This window comes from Erinaceus europaeus, chromosome 12, assembly GCF_950295315.1.
Source record: "Erinaceus europaeus chromosome 12, mEriEur2.1, whole genome shotgun sequence".
NCBI lineage: Eukaryota > Metazoa > Chordata > Mammalia > Eulipotyphla > Erinaceidae > Erinaceus > Erinaceus europaeus.
In genome coordinates this window covers 84,917,615-84,937,867 of record NC_080173.1, presented here as the reverse complement: position 1 = coordinate 84,937,867, position 20,253 = coordinate 84,917,615, and the positions used below count along the sequence as shown (strand labels likewise).

The 20,253-nt window shown below is 48.7% G+C and overlaps 1 protein-coding gene and 1 pseudogene across 2 annotated transcripts; both read left to right on the top strand.

The window, feature by feature from the left end:
* The window catches only part of LOC103113696 (MICOS complex subunit MIC19-like), a 17,637-nt pseudogene extending 7,931 nt beyond the window's left edge, over positions 1–9,706 (top strand).
* On the top strand, positions 9,692–20,253 carry ARRB2 (arrestin beta 2). Of its 2 annotated transcripts, none has more exons than XM_007521566.3 (15): positions 9,692–10,024; positions 13,686–13,716; positions 14,346–14,406; positions 14,514–14,558; positions 14,770–14,966; positions 15,214–15,273; positions 15,701–15,768; positions 15,927–16,062; positions 16,953–17,037; positions 17,314–17,386; positions 17,681–17,818; positions 18,984–19,067; positions 19,160–19,239; positions 19,317–19,404; positions 19,695–20,253. In XM_007521566.3, the coding sequence occupies exons 1-15, from the start codon at positions 10,002–10,004 to the stop codon at positions 19,786–19,788; spliced, it is 1,263 nt and encodes a 420-aa protein (XP_007521628.1). In that variant the 5' UTR covers positions 9,692–10,001; the 3' UTR covers positions 19,789–20,253. The 2 variants fall into 2 exon arrangements, with proteins under 2 accessions (XP_007521628.1, XP_007521637.1); XM_007521575.3 differs by having other exon boundaries at positions 9,695–10,024; positions 19,350–19,404.

Sequence of the window (20,253 nt, the reverse complement as noted above, 5' to 3'; positions counted from 1 at the left end):
CATCTTTTTTCCATTCTTCCTTGACTACGTAAGAGATATTTCTTTTTTAAAATATTTTATTATTTATGAGAAAGATAGGAGGAGAGAAAGAACCAGACATCACTCTGGTACATGCCCTGCTGGGGATTGAACTCAGGACCTCCTGCTTGAGAGCCCATTGCTTTATCCACTGGGTCACTTCCCAGACCATGACAAGAGCTATTACATTTTAACTTATGGTGAATTATATAAGTAAGAGAACAAAAAGGAGAGAAGATGTACCTTTTTATTGGAATAATGTTTATGATGACATGTGAAATAAAGCTTTATTATTATTTTTATTGTCACCAGGGCTATCGCTGGGACTGGATGCCTATATGATGAATCCATTGCTCCCAGGGGCCATTTTTTTCTTCTACTTTCCCCTTTCTCTTTCTTCCTCCCTCTCTCTCTCCTCCTCCTCTTTTTTACAGAGGCAGAGAAATTGAGAGGGAAGAGGGACAGAAGGTTGGGGAAGAGAAAGGGACAGAGCGTGAGAGAGCTGCAGAACTCCTTCACTACTCATTAAGCTTCCCCCCTGCAGGTCAGAGGCTTGAACCAGGCTCCTAATACATGGTAAAGTGTGTGCTCTACCAGGTATGCCACCACCTTGCCCCAAAATAAGGTGTATTATTATTATTACTGTTACTCTTTATTGAGGGGGCTAATGCTTTACAGTGCAATCACTGACATATGCATACAATTTCATTATATAGGGAGTCAGGCGGTAGCACAGCGGGTTAAACGCATGTGGCACAAAGCACAAGGACTGGCATAAGGATCCAGGTTTGAGCCCCCGGCTCCCCACCTGCAGGGGAGTCGCTTCACAGGCGGTGAAGCAGGTCTGCAGGTGTCTATCTTTCTCCCCCCTCTCTGTCTTCCCCTCCTCTCTCCATTTCTCTCTGTCCTATCCAACAACAATGACATCAATAATAACTACAACAATAAAATAACAAGGACAACAAAAGGGAATAAATAAATAAATATTAAATTTTTTTAATTTATTATATAATAGCCCCCCCCCCCAGTTTTCTTCCTATCCTCCCCTCCTTCCTCCCCAGAGTCTTTTACTTTGGTGCAATGCACCATGTTCAGTCCATGTTTCACTTTGTGCTCTCCCTGGTTTTTGGTTGTTTTTTTAATCCACATACAGGCAATCTTGGTTTAGACAACATCTTTGCCATCATGAATACTAACATTTGTATTTCACTCACTATCAATAATAAATATGGTTTCTGGGAGTCGGGCGGTGTTGAGACTATGTGTAAACCTGATAGAGCTTAGGGAGAACCACCCCCGTCCTTTCATGGAGGTCTGAGAAGATAACCTCTTGGTAAGTCTCTCTCAACTGAGGTGAGCAAAAGGGGGGAAACTCAGACTTAGTTCTTTCCTTCTTGACTCTCAGGCCCACAGAAACCCCAGTACTTCCCTCCATTAACTGCAGGCCACATGGCCGCAGATTCACATTCAAAGTCACCTTCTGATCACAGAAGAACATACCTTATCACACACTTCATCACACACCCCAGACAAGAGAAATTCCAAACTATATGGCCTTTTGATATCCATCTTCTCTCTGTCTCCCCCTACAGGTTTAACCCCTATACTTCTCTCAAATACCTTTGGATAATTAAGTTGCTTGAGTCATAGAGAATAACTGTCTTATATCTCATCAATTCCTGTCATACCAGCCCCCTACCTTAGGGGCATGCCGACCGTTAAGAAACCTGTAATTCCTGACATATTTCAGTAATAATTCCCTTCATTTGTTTTTCTATTTAACTCATGTCCACCTTGCTAATAAACGAGTTCTGAGTTCTGAGCACACTGGAGAGCTCCCTGGTGTCTTTTACTTCGTGTCACCCCTGTCATGAGCAAGAAAGAACCAGTCCATTACCTTTCCCCTGGAGATCACCCCGCCAGAGACCTTAAATCTGGCGCCCACAGCATGGGGCAGAATTTCCCAACCCCAAGAAAAAAAATCGGCCCAACAGGCATCGTGTGCTTCAACCGGTTGAAAAACGCCAGCCCAAGTGGAGAGGATCGGGACCGTGACTCCAGGTAATCAAGAAGAAGTACCAAAGTACTTTGGAAGGTAACCCCAAGGCTCTTGTTTGAGTCCCTGTGATCTTTCTCTCCTTCTCCCTATCCTTCACGCTCCAGGGAAGCTCATGGAGTGGACGCAGAGAAGGAACCTCAGCAGATCAGAACCCTGGCCAGGCTCTGAGAAACTGAGTGTCCTTCCCCTGTTTAATCTTAACGAGTCTGACCTAATTTTTCCTCTCCCACTTTTGTGGCGTTTGTTCTATACCTTCACCTAATTTCTGAGTCAAACAGACATTAAATTGGACCTAGGCGTGGTATTAAAACTGCTATTTACTGCCTAAAAGGAAAACGCAAAAGATAAAGCTTTTTTCCTCTGCTCAGGTGACAGCCAGAGCTCTCAGAAAGTGTTAAGCCAATTCTGAGTGAGATCTTATCTGGCTGGCAAGCTATTCTTTAAAGAAAGAAAGAAATCAATCAAACAAGACATTCTATCTTAAAAGCTACTAATCAGAGAACCAGCACACACTTTTGATAGAAATGTAATTATTTGTTTCTTTAAAAATCTAAACTGTACCTTAGCCCAGAAAAGAAATTTCCAAAGATTTTTCTCTGTGCACAGCGGTAAACTAAGCCCACCTGTTCCATCCGCACAGCCAATCATGTCATAGAGCTACTGCTCCACAGATTGGCAAAGACTGCAGTCAATCATTCCCCTAGCTGCACCCGCCCCTCCTGGGGGGGGGGGGTGCAGCTGCTGTGAGCTAGAAATCCAAAAACCACTTTTCAAAGGGAAAATTTTCTTTTCACCAAGCATGTTTTAAGTCTTTTAAGTCTGTTTTAAGTCTGTGTGCTAACCTTGTTTTCACTAATGTGTGTTAACCCTCTAAAATAACTAGAGTTTGTTTTAAGTTTTAAATAAGATTTAGTTAAGCTGAATGTGATTTTAAAGATCCCAACTCATAGAGTTGGCACACCTTTACCAGACTAGAATACAAGACAGTTTCGTCCTTCTGGTAGCTAATAACAGCATCAATTCATTAGTTAGAGATTTTCTGAGATTTCTAGGTGTGTTAAGACGCCTCTGCAGTCTCTCTCACTCTTGTGAGAATTCTAAATCTTACCAGCACCCCAATACCAACTGCCACTGTTTGTAACAAATTCCACGTTTGGACTGGCTTTCTAATAACCCAGTCTGAGTAGAGCAGTGGCCTTGCCAGGAAAAAAAGGGTTAAACATGATATTCCTGGCCTGATAAAAAAAATTTTATTTGGCAGATGGGATTCAACAAAATTATTTAGTGTAAAATTGTCATCTAAAAGAAATGTTACAGTAAAAATTTATTTTTGAACTTTTAAGCTATGAGGTTTATCTTACTTTTTTTATTTATTTAATATTTATTTATTCCCTTTTGTTGCCCTAGTTGTTTTATTGTTGTAGTCATTGTTGGATAGGACAGAGAGAAATGGAGAGAGGAGGGGAAGACAGAGAGAGGGAGAGAAAGATAGACACCTACAGACCTGCTTCACCGCCTGTGAAGCGATGCCCCTGTAGGTGGGGAGCCAGGGGCTTGAACCCAGATCCTTAACCAGTCCTTGTGCTTTGCGCCACGTGCACTTAACCCACTGCGCTACCGCCTGACTCCCCTTATCTTAGCTTTTTAAGTGAAACATCAATTAAGTTGTGTACCCACCCTTGTTCATAGATGCCCTAATGGTGTGATAAGCTTTGATAAGCAAAGATACTAACAAACTAAGTTTAACATTTTACTTTAAATTGTTTAAGTGATTAAAAAAATAGTAAACATTTTATCATGTCAACACATTAGGTATTGACTTTCTATAACATACTGGTATATTTTAATAAAGAGCCTTCTAAAATCATATGAAGGAACTCAAGCCAATTCTAACCATTAAATCATCAATTATAGTAAACTTCTAACATGGTACAAGTTTTCTTCCTAAGTAAATGATTACAGGTACTATCTGCACATGAAGAACCAACTGCTCATATGGTAAGATTTAAAAATAAACATTTTTCTTTTTTTTTATTAATGGGTGTGTGATGACTCCTAAAGTCACTCATATCCTAAAATTTTTTCTCTCATTTTTTTACAAGCCTTTTAAAATTTTAACGCTTGACCTGCTATAGTGAGAGCACTTTACTGGCTCCTGCTTTGTTTAATTAAGATTTTGCTATTCAGACTTTTAAGATTAATCCCCATTGATAAAAACCAGTGCTCTCTGGCAGATTGATGTAACTCACCTGCCCATGTTTGGTAAACAAAAACATTTTTTTTCTCAATTGTTACTTTTTCTAAATTTATGTGGGCTACAGCTCAAACAGGAAAAAGCTCAAAAACCTTATGAGCCATATGCTCTCCTGTTTTGCTTCAATAGACATATCCATTCCATGTATTTTTGTTCCCTTTAGAACATTACTTTCACTACAGTATTCCCAAAACTATAACCCTTAAGCTCAATTAATAAAAAAAGAAGGGGAATGCACCCCCCAATATTCAGTTGGCTAAAGTGTCAATGAAGTAACTATACTAAACCTTCTTAATATTTACAAAAATTTGAATTGTCCATTTATTATATCTCATTGACAAAGCCACCCACTTTTCCAGTCATAGAGACATATTTTTTTTCTTTTTTCTTTTTTCAACACTGGATGTCCATGTTTTTTTCCCTCTTATTATGGTGGATGCCATTACTGCTCTTGCAAAATCCACAGAATCCCTATTGTCAAGTCCTTACCATAAAGGACACCATGCCAGTATATACTCCAGCTAACCTGACCAGCCTATCCAAGACTTCTCTCTCTGCTGACCTACCACCTCTGACTTCAATTCCTCTTTATACAGAATCCATTGGCTCTAACTTCATCCTTACATGTTTATTGACCTCTTCTTTTCTCCCAATGTTCCTCGATGGATGTTCAAGGAACCTCACCTTGACTTCTAATGTGTATGCACCTCCTCTGTTTGTGTTTTGGTGCAACACCACCCTATATTTTTGTGTCAATTCTTCTCTACCTGGTCCTTGCCTCCTAGTGTCGCTTTTTCCACAGCTGACCCTCTATGAAGAAGAATTTCATCAGCTGGCGCTGATGACCACCAGAGGACCAGACATGCTGTGTTTCTTCCCCTGGATATCACATCGACTGACTGCTTCCCTTAGACTTGCTGGTGGAGCTTTGGGACAATCTCTCTATGCTGCTGGACACACTGAAAATCAAGCTTCAACAGTCCATTGACTTTACCTCTGACAGCTTGGAGTCTCTCCAGAGACAGATAAACTCCCTTGCTAAGGTGGTACTCCAGAACCGCCGTGGTTTGGACTTGATTTATGCAGAACAGTGTGACCTTTGTCTAGCATTGCAGGAAGAATGTGCTTTTTCATAAATGAAACTAGATTTGTAGAAAAGAATGTTGATACCTTGCACAAACTCAGCCGTAAGAATTCCTTTTCCTCTTTTGGTACTAACTCCTGGTTCTCTTCTCCTTTAACTGCTTGGCTTCTGCCTCTCTTAGGCCCTTTGCTAGCTATGGTAGCTCAATCACTGATTGCTCCTTGCCTCATTCAATTCCTCAAGAAACGCATACATGACATAATTCATGTTACAGTACAGAGGGTCTCTGTTCACCCTTACACTCGTATTCCTTTAGAGGAAATAAATGCTCTAACTGACATTGATCCATAAACACTGTTCATTAATTAAAGAAATAAGGAGAAGATGTTGGGACTATGTGTAAGCCTGATAGAGCTTAGGAAGAACCACCCCCATCCTTGGATGGAGGTCTGAGAAGATAACCTCTTGGTGAGTCTCTCTCAACTGAGGTGAGCAAAAGGGGGGAAACTCAGACTTAGTTCTTTCCTTCTTGACTCTCAGGCCCACAGAAACCCCAGTACTTCCCTCCATTAACTGCAGGCCACATGGCCGCAGATTCACATTCAAAGTCACCTTCTGATCACAGAAGAACATACCTTATCACACACTTCATCACACACCCCAGACAAGAGAAATTCCAAACTATATGGCCTTTTGATATCCATCTTCTCTCTGTCTCCCCCTACGGGTTTAACCCCTATGCTTCTCTCAAATACCTTTGGATAATTAAGTTGCTTGAGTCATAGAGAATAACTGTCTTGTATCTCATCAATTCCTGTCATACCAGCCCCCTACCTTAGGGACATGCTGACCGTTAAGAAACCTGTAATTCCTGACATATTTCAGTAATATTCCCTTCGTTTGTTTTTCTATTTAACTCATGTCCACCTTGCTAATAAACGAGTTCTGCGTTCTGAGCACACTGGAGAGCTCCCTGGTGTCTTTTACTTCGTGTCACCCCTGTCGTGAGCGAGAAAGAACCAGTCCATTACCTTTCCCCTGGAGATGACCCTGCCAGAGACCCAAAAGCGGGTTAAGTGCACGTGGCACAAAGCGCAAGAGCTGGCTTAGGGATCCCGGTTCGAGCCCCGGCTCCCCACCTGCAGGGGAGTCGCTTCACAGGCGGTGAAGCAGGTCTGCAGGTGTCTGTCTTTCTCACCCCCCCTCTGTCTTCCCGTTCTCTCTCTGTCCTATCTAACAACAACATCAATAACAACAACAACAACTACAACAATAATGAAAAACATCAAGGGCAACAAAAGGGGAAATAAATAAATAAGAAACCATTTAAAAAATAAATAAATATGTTTTCTGATTGGGCTGGGGAGACAGCATCATGGTTATGAAAAAAGACTTTCATGCCTGAGGCTCTAAGGTCCCAGGTTCAATCCTCAGCACCACCATAAGCCAGAGCTGAACAGAGCTTTAGTTGATCTATCTTCTATCTATCTATCTATCTATCTATCTATCTATCTATCTAATTAACATAAATAAGTAAAATATTATATTTTTTCCTGATGAAAAATTTCCTCTAGCAGCCCAGAGGTGACACAATGGATAAGGTATTGGAGTTTCGGGTATGAGGTGCTGAGTTCAGTCCTCAGCATTGCATGTAACAGAGTGGTGTTCTAGTTTACTCTTCCTCCTTTCATTTATAAATAATTTTTTTAAATCTGAAAACAAAGAAATCTCTTAGTTGAGTAAGTGGTTCAGTGCTAAAGTACAAGACTTGCATGTGGGAGGTCCTGAGTTTGATCCCTCAACACTGCATATGTAGGAGTAATACTCTGGCTCTCTCTCATTAAGTAAACAGATCTCTAAAAAGAAATTTCATCATGACATTCATCTGCTTATAAACCACTTGTAGAGGACCAGAAGATGACTAGATAGGTAAAGTACACATCAGGGGCCAGGCAGTAGTACACCAGGTTAAGCACACATAGTACAAAGCACAAGGATCTGGGTTTGAGCCTCTGGCTACCCACCTGGGGTGGGGGGTGTTGCTTCACTAGTGGTGAAACAGTCTGCAGGTGTTTCTCTTTCTCCCTCTCTGTCTTCCACTCCTCTCTCAATTACTCTGTTCTATCCAATAAAATAGCCTCTAGAAGAAGTGGATTCATATTGCTGGCACCGAGCCCCAGCGATAACCCTCGAGGCCAAAAAAAAAAAGATAAAGTACATGCCTTACCATGCATGAAACCCTAGGATGAATCCCATATACCACATGGAAGCACCATAGACAGCACCAAGGGAACTCTATGAGAGGTAGGAGATTGCTTTGGTGTCTTCACTCTTTCAAAATATAGAATGGAAATTGAGCCATGGCCGTGGGCCAACTGTACAGGTGCCAGATCTTGAATATATACCACACAAAAATACTGCCTCCTCCCCCTTCCTTCAAAAAAAACTTTAAAAACAGGGGCCAGGCGGTAGCACAGCAGGTTAAGCACACATGGAGGGAAACGCAATGACCTAGGTAAGGATCCCAGTTCTAGCAAGCCCCTGGCTCCCCACCTGCAGGAGCGGGGAGGGAGGAGGGTATCGCTTCACAAGCAGTGAAGCAGGTCTGCAGGTGTCTATCTTTCTCTCCCCCTCTCTGTCTTCCACTCCTCTTTCAATCTCTCTCTGTCCTATCCAGCAACAACAACAGCAATGACAACAATAAACATAGCAAGGGCAACAAAAATGGGAAAAATGGCCTCCAGGAGCAGTGGATTCATATTGCAGGCACCGAGCCCCAGCAAATAACCCTGGAGGCAAAAAAAAAAAAAACATTAAAAATGTTTGTACTGGATTCATACTTCCTACTGTTCCAGGGAAGGGTTTTAGTCTTTCTTTCACCGACTTTACAAAATTTGTCATGCCCAGTTGAAAGAGAAAAGAAGAGGGAGAACCAGAGCATCACACTAAAACATGCAATGCAAGGGATAAAAACCGGGACCTCATGCTCCAGAGTCCACTGTACACTTTATTGCCAGGCCCCCTCAGTCTTATTTCTCCTGCCATCTAATCCCACACATCCTTTAGAATAGAATGCGAAGGAGGAGGAGGAGGAGGAGGAGGGGGAGAAGGAGGAGGAGGAGAGGAAGAGGAAGAGGAAGAGGAAGAGAAAGAAGAAGAAGAAGAATAGAATGCATCTTGTCATTATCTCTTTGGCACATCCTTCCACCAGTTCTGATCACATTTCAGAAGGAGTGTCCTTAAATTCCCGTCTTCTGCACTCCCTTGGCCCCTGCCCCAGGCAAGGGCTAATAGTTGTTTTGTCTTCTGAGTTACCATAATTCTATCATAATGCCAGTTAAGTAGCTGCTTTGCCATGTGCGCCGTCCAGGCTCAAGGCCAGCTCCTAAAGTATTGGAGGGAGCTTGGGTACTGTGATCTCTTCCTCTATGCCTCTCTGTTGCTAGTCAAATAACTATCATAGCATTCTTGGGATCATAGTACCTGTTACGTGTCTCCTCAACTATACTAGGAAGGCAGGGACCAAGCTAATTGATGTTTTTTATATGATTAAAAAATATTTCATTAATGTCTTCATTTATTATTAACTAGAGAGAGAAAAGTCGAGAAGGGAGGAAGGGGGAAGATAGAGAGACAGAAAGACCCTGCTTCACCGATTGTGAAGCTTTCACCTGCAGGTGGGGACCAGGAGCTTGAACCTAGGTCCTTGCGTGCGGTATACGTGCGCTCAAGCAGGTGCACCACCACCTGGCCCTCAAGCTAATTGATGTTTGTGAACCCATTGCCTGATATAAAAACAAACACAAGATATGCGCACATGCAAGGAAGGATGGGCAGGGTGGGTGTGAACTGCAAAGAGATCCAGGATAGTAGGACAGTACCCTTGCAAAGATCAAAGACGAACACAAGGGGGAGGCCACGCGCCACCAAAAAAAAAAAAAAAAATCAGGAGGCGGAGGAGGAGGGCGAGTCAAAGCAAACGGCAAGCCTTGGGGTGAGCTGGAGCCAGCATCTAGAGCAAGTATCACCCCAAAGAAACCGCTCGCCCACGTGTGCATCCTCTCAGCCCGCAGCAGCTCATCGGTCCACCGCCTCCACTGCCCCCTCGGACTCCACAGCCGCCAAAAAAGCAAACAAAGGGGAGGAGACCCCTGCAGGGTCCTGGAAGTGGAAAGCCAATCAGAGAGCTCGAGCCTCCTGGAAGGCGGGCGCCTTCATCGAAGGGGGTCCAATCAGTTCCCAAGGAGGTGGGGTAGGGGCGGAGAGAGGCGCGGAAAGTTGCGGGGAGTAGGAACTGCCCCCCCCCCCACCGGGGGGCTCCCGCTGGAGGGACCGAGATCCGGAGGAGGCGCGAAGGGGACGGAGGTGGAGCCAGTGGCGGCGGCGCGGCGCGCGGTCGGGCTGACGTATCTGGCCCAGGTTCCCCAGGATCGCAGGGGGGTTGGCGGGGAGGCTGGAGGGGAGGAGGGCGAGGAGAAAGAGTGGAGGCGCGCGTGCGCAGCGGCGCGGGGAGGAGCAGGGACCTGGCAGCGGGCTGGGAGGCTGCGAGGGAGCCGCGAACCGGGCGAGCGGCGGGCGCGCGCACCATGGGGGAGAAACCCGGGACCAGGTAAGGGAGGTGGAGCCCGGCGGGCGGGCGGGACGGGACCTGCGGCTCCCAGGCGGGGACCTCGGGAGAGAAACCTGGGGGCCGGACGCCTGGGTCCCTAGGGGCTAGCCATCTGGGGCCGCACGCTTGTGTCCTCGAAGATAATGGGGGCCGGGTTGGGGGGCACATGCCATGATCCCTGCAGGCAGCGAAGGCTGAAGGGCATTAGGAAACTGGCATCTGGGTTTCTCGCAGGGATGTGGGGGCCGGACTGCTGGTTCTCCCGTGCTGCCTAAGATGCAGGGGCGGAGGAAGGAGGAGCAGGTGGCCGGTCCCTGAGGGTTCGGATGTGGGGTAGCTGGATGCTGGGAGGAGCCCCCCCAAACCCCAGAAGTGTTAAACCGCTGGGGATCTTGCTGCCCATTATCCCCGCAGGCAGTCAGACTGCCTCCACCTGTCCCAAGGGCCGGATAGCTCAGCTTCCAAACTTCTGCCTTCCCTCGGGTTGCTAGGAGCAACAGCTTCATCTTGGAGGAGCCGGCGACCCGATTCTGAGCAGCACCCCTCTTTCCCCGGGAGGAGGGAAGGGGGAAGAGAGGCAGTATCTGCCCTGGGCACGCCATCCACTCCCCACTCCCCGGATGTTTTCTGTGCAATCGAGACTCCTTCCTTCCACTGACACCCCAAGTTCTCCTTTTGGTCTATATCAAAATCCACTTCCTGTTGTGACCCAACGCCCCTAGAAGGGACAGTGGGCGAATACCTAAGACCTTGGGGAGCAGGAGGGAAAGGGGGAAAGATTGAGGTGCTGTGCCTCTTAAGGGGGGGGGGGTCAAGAGTGGATCCTGAGCAGGCACTTGTTCTGCAAAACATGATCAACCCCACTACTGCTAGCCATAGACTATGCAAAGCTGGGTAGATGCTGAGCACCAAGTCCACTAGTCTTGCAGAAAGATGACAGGGACAAGATTGGTGTCCTGGATTAGGGGTTAAACACCCCCAAGAAAGGGGAAGTCAGTGACTTGAGGAAGGCCCCTGATTTCCGTTATGTGGTGCAGGGAGAAAGACCAATGGACCAAAAGTGGGACTGCTGACTTGGCACAATACCCACCACCACCGCCCCCGCCCCCGCCCCCGCCCCCCCCCCCCCATCAAATTCTAGGTCACAGGAAACAGAGAGAATAGCAGGAAGTGTGATGGGGCATCTGCTTCTCTTAACCCCCCCCCCAGTGGGCACCTCCCTTGTCAACCCCCTCCTTGGCCAGCCTCTGTATAGAAAGTCTTCTCCCAAGCCTGGCAGATTGACTGGGTTAAGATCCAAAGGCAGATGCCCCTGCAGCTGCTCCAGGACAATTAGCCCGACGCCATATTCCAGTTAGCCAACTGGTTGTGGTCTGCCAGGGCTCCTTAGAGGAAACCTCGAGACAGAGGAAAATAGAAGCCAAAGGGAAGGAGAGAGCTCACTGGTGCCACAGCAATCAGTCCCCAAGTCTGCACAAGAGGTTGGGAGCTTATTGTAATTGCCACCCTATCACCTCACTCCTTTAAAAGACAGCCACTGTCTGAGGGCCTCCCTACTCTACTCTTTGCCGTACAACCTTTATACAGCTTGACCTTCCAGGAAGAAGGGGCAAGTGAAGTTGTCATAACAGAAAGTGGGGTGGTGTGGTGGGAGGAGGGACAGGCTGGTTGGCAGGATTTCAGTTCCTACTATCAGGAGTTCCTTCCTATTGGTCACTGCTAAGGTATCATGACTTGGGGGAGGGGGGTTGTAAGATGCTACAGCAAGAACAGGCCCCAAATAGGCAAAGTGTAGGGGGTTGCTGGGCATTTCCCTATCTTCCCAGCACTGGGGAGAGTCTGGTCTTAGATCATCTCTGCAACTGGGAAGTAAATTCCCTTCCTTTCAAAAAGCTTGCTGACAGTTGCAGAGGACAGGACAAGAACAGAGCCGGAAGACCCCTGTTTTTATCTGACTTTTCACCATTTCCAACTGTCCTTAGAGACAAAATACTGGCCCTCCCCTGTGCTTCAGTTTTCTCACCTGTATCATTGGGATATTAGGACCTCCATTGCTGATTCGCTCTGAGTATTAAATGAGGCAGCCCACTTGAAACGCAGGCTGGGCATGCATAGTAGCCAGCGATAACTGTTAGCATGCGTCATCATCTTTGTTGTGTGGTTGGCACCGTGCTGCAAATGCCCAAATGAATAAGACCTCTGAAGCTGATGATCTATCTCACAAGACAGAAGATACACTGCTAACTGTTCTTGCTTGTGGTCACACCACAAATTAAACAGTGATAGGGAAGGTCTGGACTCAGTCTGCCATTTTTCTTTCTTTCTTTGGGTAGAGACAGAAATTGAGTGGGAAAGGAAAGAAGGAGAGAGATACCTGCAGCACTTTCCCACCACTTATTACAGCTCCCCCCTGCAAGTGGAGACCGGGGGCTTGAACCCAGGTCCTTGTGCATTGTAATGTGTGAGCTCTACCAGCTACACCACCACCCAGCCCCTCAATCTGCTTTCTAAAGGAGGTGGTAGGACTGGCTGGTGGTGCACCTGCTACAATATTCAGGGACCCCGTTTGAAGCCCCCAGTCTCCACCTGCAGAGGGAAAGCTTTGCAAGTGGTGAAGCAGTGCTGCAGGTGTCTCTCTGCCTGTCTTCTTTCTATTACCCTTTTCCCTCTTAATTTCCACCTGTCTATCCAATCAATAAATAAAGTTAATAAAAAATAAAATAAAATAAAGGAGGTAATGTCTGAACTGGGCCTTGAAAGATAAATGGGATTAGGGGACAGGCTAAGCGCACATAATATGAAGTGCAGAGATCTGCTGAAGGATCCCGGTTCAAGCCCCCAGCTCCCCACCTGCAGGGGGGTCACTTCACAAGCGGTGAAGCAGGTTTGCAGGTGTCTGTCTCTCTCCCTATCTTCCCCTCCCCTCTTAATTTCTCTCTGTTCTATCCAATAAAATGGAAAAAATGGCTGCCAGGCAGTAGTGGATTCCTAGTGCTGGCACCGAACCTCAGCAATAATTCTAGAGAGAAAAAGGAAGATAAGCAGGCCTTAAGTTGTTGCCATCAGACATGGGGCTGGTGGGAGGTTAATGAAGTAGGGTCAGACTTAGGTAGAAGCCATTTTAGAAGTGCAGGTCATGGAGTGGGGAGAGGGGAGCACAGAAAACTTTGGTGGTGGGTGTGGTGTGGACTATATCTTTGTCATCTTAAAATCTGTAATCCGTTATTAAAACACTAAGAAGAATGGCCTTGGCCATTGCTCATCCAAATACACTAGTTGTCTTTGTCACTGAAGATGAGAGGGAGAGAAAGTTCAGTCTTGCAAACACTGTGGCACCCCTGAGGGAGATCCTCTGGGAAGAGCCTGGGTGGTTCCTGAGGCAACTGGTGACCATTTCCATGGGAGGAGTGGAACAGAGCAGGTGGACGAAGAGGCATTGCCATGGCAACCAGCTTTGAGGGGCTACCATATTGTGAATATGAGAGCTCTCTAGTTACCTTTCCTTCTGGGGAGAAGAGGGAGGGTGTCGGGCTGGGCGAGGCCCTGAGCATCTGGCTGGGGTTAGCTCTGTTTCTCAGACTGGGGAGGCCTGAAGTCCTGCTGCCAGGGTGCTTGGAGAGTCTGAGGGATGCAGTGGCGTTTCCCTTTCTGTTTTTGTTAGGGTCTTCAAGAAGTCGAGCCCTAACTGCAAGGTGAGTCTCTCCTGATTCTCCGTAGGCCCTTACAGGTCTGGCCTGCCCCGAGACACACCAGCCCTTTGCTCCCCACTTCCTGTGACAGCTAAGAGATGACTTCCTTCCTTCCCAACTGAAGCCCCTTGCCGCAAAGGCTGCTCTGCCTGCACCAGTCACAGGACTGGGTGGGGACAGACCTGGGTCCCTTCCTTAGCAAGTCCAAAGAGGAAGGGCCCTGAAGCCCAGACCTGTAGCCCTTGTAAGAGGCAGCAGCCCAGGTTGCCTGCAATTATGAAAAAGCTAACAGCCCCTCAGGCTATCTGTTTATCCCAGAGTCCCTTTGGGGAAAAAGGAGGCCACTCTAACTGCCTGTCTAGTGCCAGCTCCTCCCTGAGGACCCCCCTCCCCCACCACACACACACCCCTACTGTGGGCAGAAGTGTGAGAAGATAGCAGGGATGGCTAAAAACTTTCAAAGTTGGGTAACTTGGGGGATCCCCTCACAGTTCCATTATAACCGTACACGGAGTAAACAAGGAGCCATCTCCTTCCTTGTACTCAGTCTGGGGACAGCAGGGAAAAGCAGTCACCCACACACACACACACACAAACACACACTCTTCTCTGTGACCCTTCTGCAACTTCAGCTCACCGTGTACTTGGGCAAGCGAGACTTTGTAGATCACCTGGACAAAGTGGATCCTGTAGGTGAGTGTCCCCAGAAAGTAGTTTCGCCCTTCTCCCGAGAGGGGAAGCAGTTCCTGGAATGGAGGAGCAGGCCTGGCAGGAAATGAACTCGAGTGTCCTTTTCATAGATGGCGTGGTGCTTGTGGACCCTGAGTACTTAAAGGACCGCAAAGGTACTGCCCCGAGTTCAGGGTCTCAAAGGGGAGGAAGGAAGGTGGGGGAGTGAAATAGGCTGGCATGGGGGGGGGGGGGCTCTAGAGGGGAGCAGACACCTGAGGGGTTGAGGCAGAAGGCAGGAAGAGAAAGCACATTTCCTGCTGCTGTTGTGTTCTGGGGAGACTGGGAAAGGGGGCCACTTGACTCCACCTTGTCCTCCCTTGCTAGTGTTTGTGACCCTCACCTGCGCCTTCCGCTATGGCCGTGAAGACCTGGACGTCCTGGGCCTGTCTTTCCGCAAAGATCTGTTCATCGCCACCTACCAGGCCTTCCCCCCAAAGCCTAATCCACCTCGGCCCCCCACACGCCTGCAGGATCGACTGCTGAGGAAGCTGGGCCAACATGCCCACCCCTTTTTTTTCACAGTGAGTGCGCAAGCGTACACACACCTCTCCCTGCAGGGCAGAGGGCCTGGGGCTATTTCAGGAATGAGCCATTTGTTACATACACAGCTGGAAGCCACAGACCCACCTCCCTTCTGGGAGCCCTCACCTCTCTGCCTCTGCCCTGGACCCCTTCCTCCTTCCCTTCTTAACCCGGGAGTTCTCCAGCTTCTTAATATTGTTGATGTTCGGGAAGATCTGAGACCCCTTTCTCTCTCTACTGTCACAGATACCCCAGAATTTGCCCTGCTCTGTCACACTGCAGCCAGGCCCAGAGGACACAGGAAAGGTACAGGAGCATGGCTCCAAGGCCTCTGGGGGCAGAACAGAGCCCTGCAGTAGTCCAGGGGCACACCTGGGGTGTGTGGGGGGAGGGCACTGGGCTGTTGAGAAGCCAGGATGGGAATAAGGGCCCAGTGCAGTTCCCAGGGGAAGTGGTATGTGTGGTGTAATGACTGCTTTTGAGTGACAGTCTCCTCACCCCGTGCACCTGAGTACAGAGGCTCATCTTGCACAGCCAGGAGTGAGCCTCTGCCAGACACCAGGCCATAGGGAGACAGAGGCTAAAGGCTCAGGCCCTCTGCGCCTCAGACCAAGATGGGGCAAGAGTGTCTGCTCAAGACCAGGGACGAGGGAAGGAAGGGAGTGGCTGTGGTGACAACAGCGGAGGCAGAGGCAGCAGGGGCCTTGCTTAAGACTTCTCTCCCCCTCCCAAGGCCTGCGGGGTAGACTTCGAGATTCGGGCCTTCTGTGCCAAAACACTAGAAGAGAAAAGCCACAAAAGGTGAGGGGAGCAATCTCCCCTATGCTTGGACCATTCCTCACCTGCACCCAGCAGCCCCAGGCCCCTGTGGGAGTGGGGGTGGGTGTTTAATGCCTGAGCACTGACCCACCCCTCTACACACACACACACACACACACACACACATCCTCAAACCCCAGGAATTCTGTGCGTCTGGTGATCCGCAAGGTGCAGTTTGCCCCAGAGAAACCTGGTCCCCAGCCTTCAGCTGAAACCACACGCCACTTCCTCATGTCTGACCGGTCCCTGCACCTCGAGGCTTCCCTGGACAAGGAGGTAGGTGTGAGGGTAACTCAAGGACCACAGTGTAGGCCAGACCCTTGGTGGCGGGGGGGTGGGGTGGTGGTGGATGAAGAAGCCACATGTCAGCTGTCTTAGCTTTTATTTATTTATCTATTTATTTTTATTATTTATTTTCACTTTTGTTGCCCTTGTTTTGATGTTGTATTTATTATTGTTGTTGTTGTTGTTGATGTCATCATTGTTGGATAGGACAGAGAGAAATGGAGAGAGGAGGGGAAGACAAGGAGAAAGACACCTGCAGACCTGCTTCACCACCTGTGAAGCGACATTCCTGCAGGTGGGGAGCCAGGGGCTCGAACCGGGAACCTTATGCCGGTCCTTTCACTTTGTGCCACCTGCACTTTTTCGCTGCGCTACCAGTTTTTTTTTTTAATCACTGGGGTTCGATGTCTGCACAGTGAATCTACCACTCCCAGCGTTCTTTTTATTTATTTATTTTTCTTCTGTTGATAGAGACAGAGAAATTGAGAGGGGAGGAGGAGATAGAGAAAGATAGACACCAGCAGACTTGCTTCACCGCTCATGAAGCGACCCCCCTGCAGGTGGGAAGCAGGGGCTTGAACCCAAGTTCTTGTGCATAGTACTATATACACTTAACTGGGTGCACCACTGCCTAGCCAAATAGCATTCTTTTTACTAACAAAAAAGTAGCAGTGTGGTCCAGGAGGTGGCTCAGTGACTAAGGCACTAGACTCTCAAGCATGAGGTCCTGAGTTCAATCTCTAGCAGCACATGTACCAGAGTGATGTCTGGTTCTTTCTCTTTCTCATAAATAAATAAATAAAATCTTTTAAAAAAAAGTAGCAGTAACTCTCAAATAGCCCTTGACTGATGAACGGCCTGACCCCTTTCCCTCCTAAAAGCTTTACTACCATGGGGAGCCCCTCAGCGTCAATGTCCACGTCACCAATAACTCCACCAAGACCATCAAGAAGGTCAAAGTCTCTGGTAGGAGATGGAGGCTGGGAAGGAGGCTGAGGGGAGGGCACTGCTGCACATGTGCTTTCTGGTGTGGCCTCAACTCATGAGCACCCCGGTGTGGGAGCCCCACCAGAACGCACAAGAATGTAGACTGTGTCCAGGATGATGTATGGGAAGTGTTTGCTGCTCAGGGGGAAGGCCAGGGGTTGTGTGAGAGGGGTTAGGGTGGTGTGGGGCGGGGGCCTGTGGTGGGCGGTGGTCTGAGCTCTGTGCAGAGCTGCTTGACTCCACCCCGCCCCACAGTGAGACAGTATGCCGACATCTGCCTCTTCAGCACTGCCCAGTACAAGTGTCCTGTGGCTCAGCTCGAACACGAGTGAGTATCACAGCAGCCCTGGGTCTAGACTGGCGGGGAGAAGAGCAGAACTGAGGGTACGAGCTGGGAGGCAGAATTCTTTCCAAGCCGCCCTCGCCCAGCTGTGAGAGCAGTCTCTCCACAGGCCGGTGGCTCTGAGATGCTGGTGTTGTGGAACCCAGCCCTGCTCTTTAGGAGCCTACGTCCAGACAGAGAAGGGGCTGGTGATCGGGGAGATGCAGCTTGAGGATGGGGGCTGCCTCCTCTCCCAGCCTGACCCCTCCAAGAGCCATGATCCCTCGTCCCCACCTCCAGTGACCAGGTGTCGCCCAGCTCCACGTTCTGTAAAGTGTACACTATCACCCCGCTGCTCAGCGACAACCGGGAGAAGCGTGGCCTTGCCCTGGATGGGAAGCTCAAGCACGAGGACACCAACCTGGCTTCCAGCACCATGTGAGGCTGGGCTGGACTTGGGGATGGGGAGGCTCCCCTGCAGCCAGGCATCAGTCATTCATTCTGGGCTAACTGGTGCCAGGCTTTTTCATGGATGCCAGGGATGGGTGAATAGAAGAGGCAGGCATTTCTGACACCATGGGAGAGAGGACAGATGACTCAGATACATGATAAAATACATAGCGTGCTTAAAGGTAAGTGTTAGAGAGAAGGAGCTAGGCAGAGGAGGGAGATAGAAAGCATAAAGATAGCTGCAGCTAGGGGCGGGGGGCATGGCCATGGAGCACAGGGCTCTCCTTTCTCTCTCTCATTAGTAAATCAATCACCCTCTCTCTCTCTCTCTCTCTCTCTCTCTCTGTACCAGAACACTGCTCAGCTCTGGCTTATGGTGGTGCAGGGGATTGAACCTGGAATTTAGGAGGCTCAGGCACAAGAGTCTCTTTGCATAGTCATCTCCTCCATTCTAAATCTTTATTAAAAAAAAATTTAGGACTGGAAAGATTGCTCACCTAGGAGGGTACCCTCCTAGGGTACAGTGCACACCACCCAGGCTTAAGCCCCTGCTGGCATGGGGGGGGGCAGGGTTCAGTGCTATAATGTCTCCTCTCTTCCTCTGTCTCTTTCTCTCACTCCTTCTCTCTGAAAAAGTCAGCCCAGAGCAGTGAAGCCCAAATAACAACCAAAAAAAGAAAAGATGTATTTTATTTATTACATGTAAGGACAGGTTTCACATGAGTCAGAGAGAGAAGTCAAGGTACCAGTGTTGGTACCTGCAGTACCGGAAATCAAACCAGGACCCTCGGGGGCATCCAGATCCAACACTACCAGTTGGGCTTTTTGCCAACTGCTCACTAATAACCTTTAAAGGAAAATATATATAAAGGGGGGTAAGATGTTAACTCTAAATGAGGTAGCAAGGAAAGGCCTGATACAGAAGGGCGCTTGGAGTGCGACCTCAGAGGAAGTAGGTGGCATGGGCAGGATACTGCAGGCACAGAGACGCAGAGCTGGGTGCACCGTCATAGGGAGTTCAGCTTTTACTCTAAGAGAAGTTGCTACAGAGAGAGCACTCCTCTCGGCTCTTCATGATGGCAGGGTGCCCCAAGGGAGGGCGAGAGTGCCAGGTGATGGCCCCCATCCAAACCCCCACCCCCAACAATTGCAGCGTGAAGGAGGGGGCCAACAAGGAGGTGCTGGGAATCCTCGTGTCATATAGGGTCAAGGTGAAGCTGGTCATGTCTCTCAGTGGGTGAGTGTGGGGGTTGGGGCCCAGGGGTGGGGGCCTTGGTGGTTTCCTCTGAACTCTGTCATTGTTGTCTCTTCTTGTCACCTTGACCCCAGGGATGTCTCCGTGGAGTTGCCTTTTGTTCTCATGCACCCCAAGCCCCATGACCACATCACCCTTCCCAGGCCCCCGACCGGTGAGCATGTCCCCCATCCCGTGCCCCCTTAGACAGGGCCTACAGCAAGGCCAGTGAAGCAAAGCTGGTTTTTCTAGCACCCACCCACCCGTCCCCTCTGCTCCCCTCAGCTGCTCCTGAAATAGACGCCCCTGTGGATACCAACCTCATTGAGTTTGATACCAAGTAAGAAATGCTTTCCCTCCCTTCTTTTTGACGCTCTTGGCACAGAGGTTCCCCTAACACTCAAGTGCACCCTTTACCCTCCATATTGTTTTTCTCTTTCTCTTTGGGGGGAGGGATGGTTGGAGTAGCACATGAAGATGACTAAACCAACCGGTGAGCTGCCTTTCACTCCCTTCTTGCAAGTCTCCCCTGTGCCCTTGCTGCTTTAACACCTGGGCCTCTGGTGAGGGGCTAGAGGGTTGAGAAGAGGGTCTTGAAGCTCTTACCTCCCTCCTCACTCCCACCATCAGCTATGCCACAGACGACGACATTGTGTTCGAGGACTTTGCCCGGCTTCGGCTGAAGGGGATGAAAGATGAGGACTACGATGACCAATTCTGCTAGGAAGAGGGGCTGGGAAGGAAGGATGGTTCTGGGAGAGGTAGGGGTGGGACCTAGATCCCCACCATCGCTGTGGGGAGGGTCTCAGCCTCTCTTCCCCTCCCCTCCCCTCCCCTCCATCAAGTAGCTTCTGTAACCAGCCTCTGTCCTCCTTCCTCCCAGCTGCCCCCAACACGCACTGGACCCATCTCTTACTGAACATGGGCATTAACTTTTTTTTTTTTACCACAGCCGTGCTTCCCTAACCTCTCCCCCACCCCCATGGGCAGCAAGCTGTATTCACACCTAACGTTTTGGAGGTGGTCACAGTGCGAGTAGAGGAAGTGGGCAGTCCCCACATTCAGCCTTACACCAACACCTGCCCCTCATATCTGCCTCCCCTTCCTTCAGGATGAGACCTGTGAGGGGAAAGACCACTTCTTTGTTTCTTGAGCATAAAGAAGAAAATAAACCTTTTAATAGGCACAA

Coding starts and splice junctions, on each gene's coding strand:
- ARRB2 (XM_007521566.3), top strand. CDS start 10,002: ATGGGGGAGAAACCCGGGACCAG. Junction 14,407..14,513: donor GGACAAAGTGGATCCTGTAG/GTGAGTGTCCCC, acceptor TCCTTTTCATAG/ATGGCGTGGTGCTTGTGGAC. Junction 15,769..15,926: donor GAAGAGAAAAGCCACAAAAG/GTGAGGGGAGCA, acceptor CTCAAACCCCAG/GAATTCTGTGCGTCTGGTGA.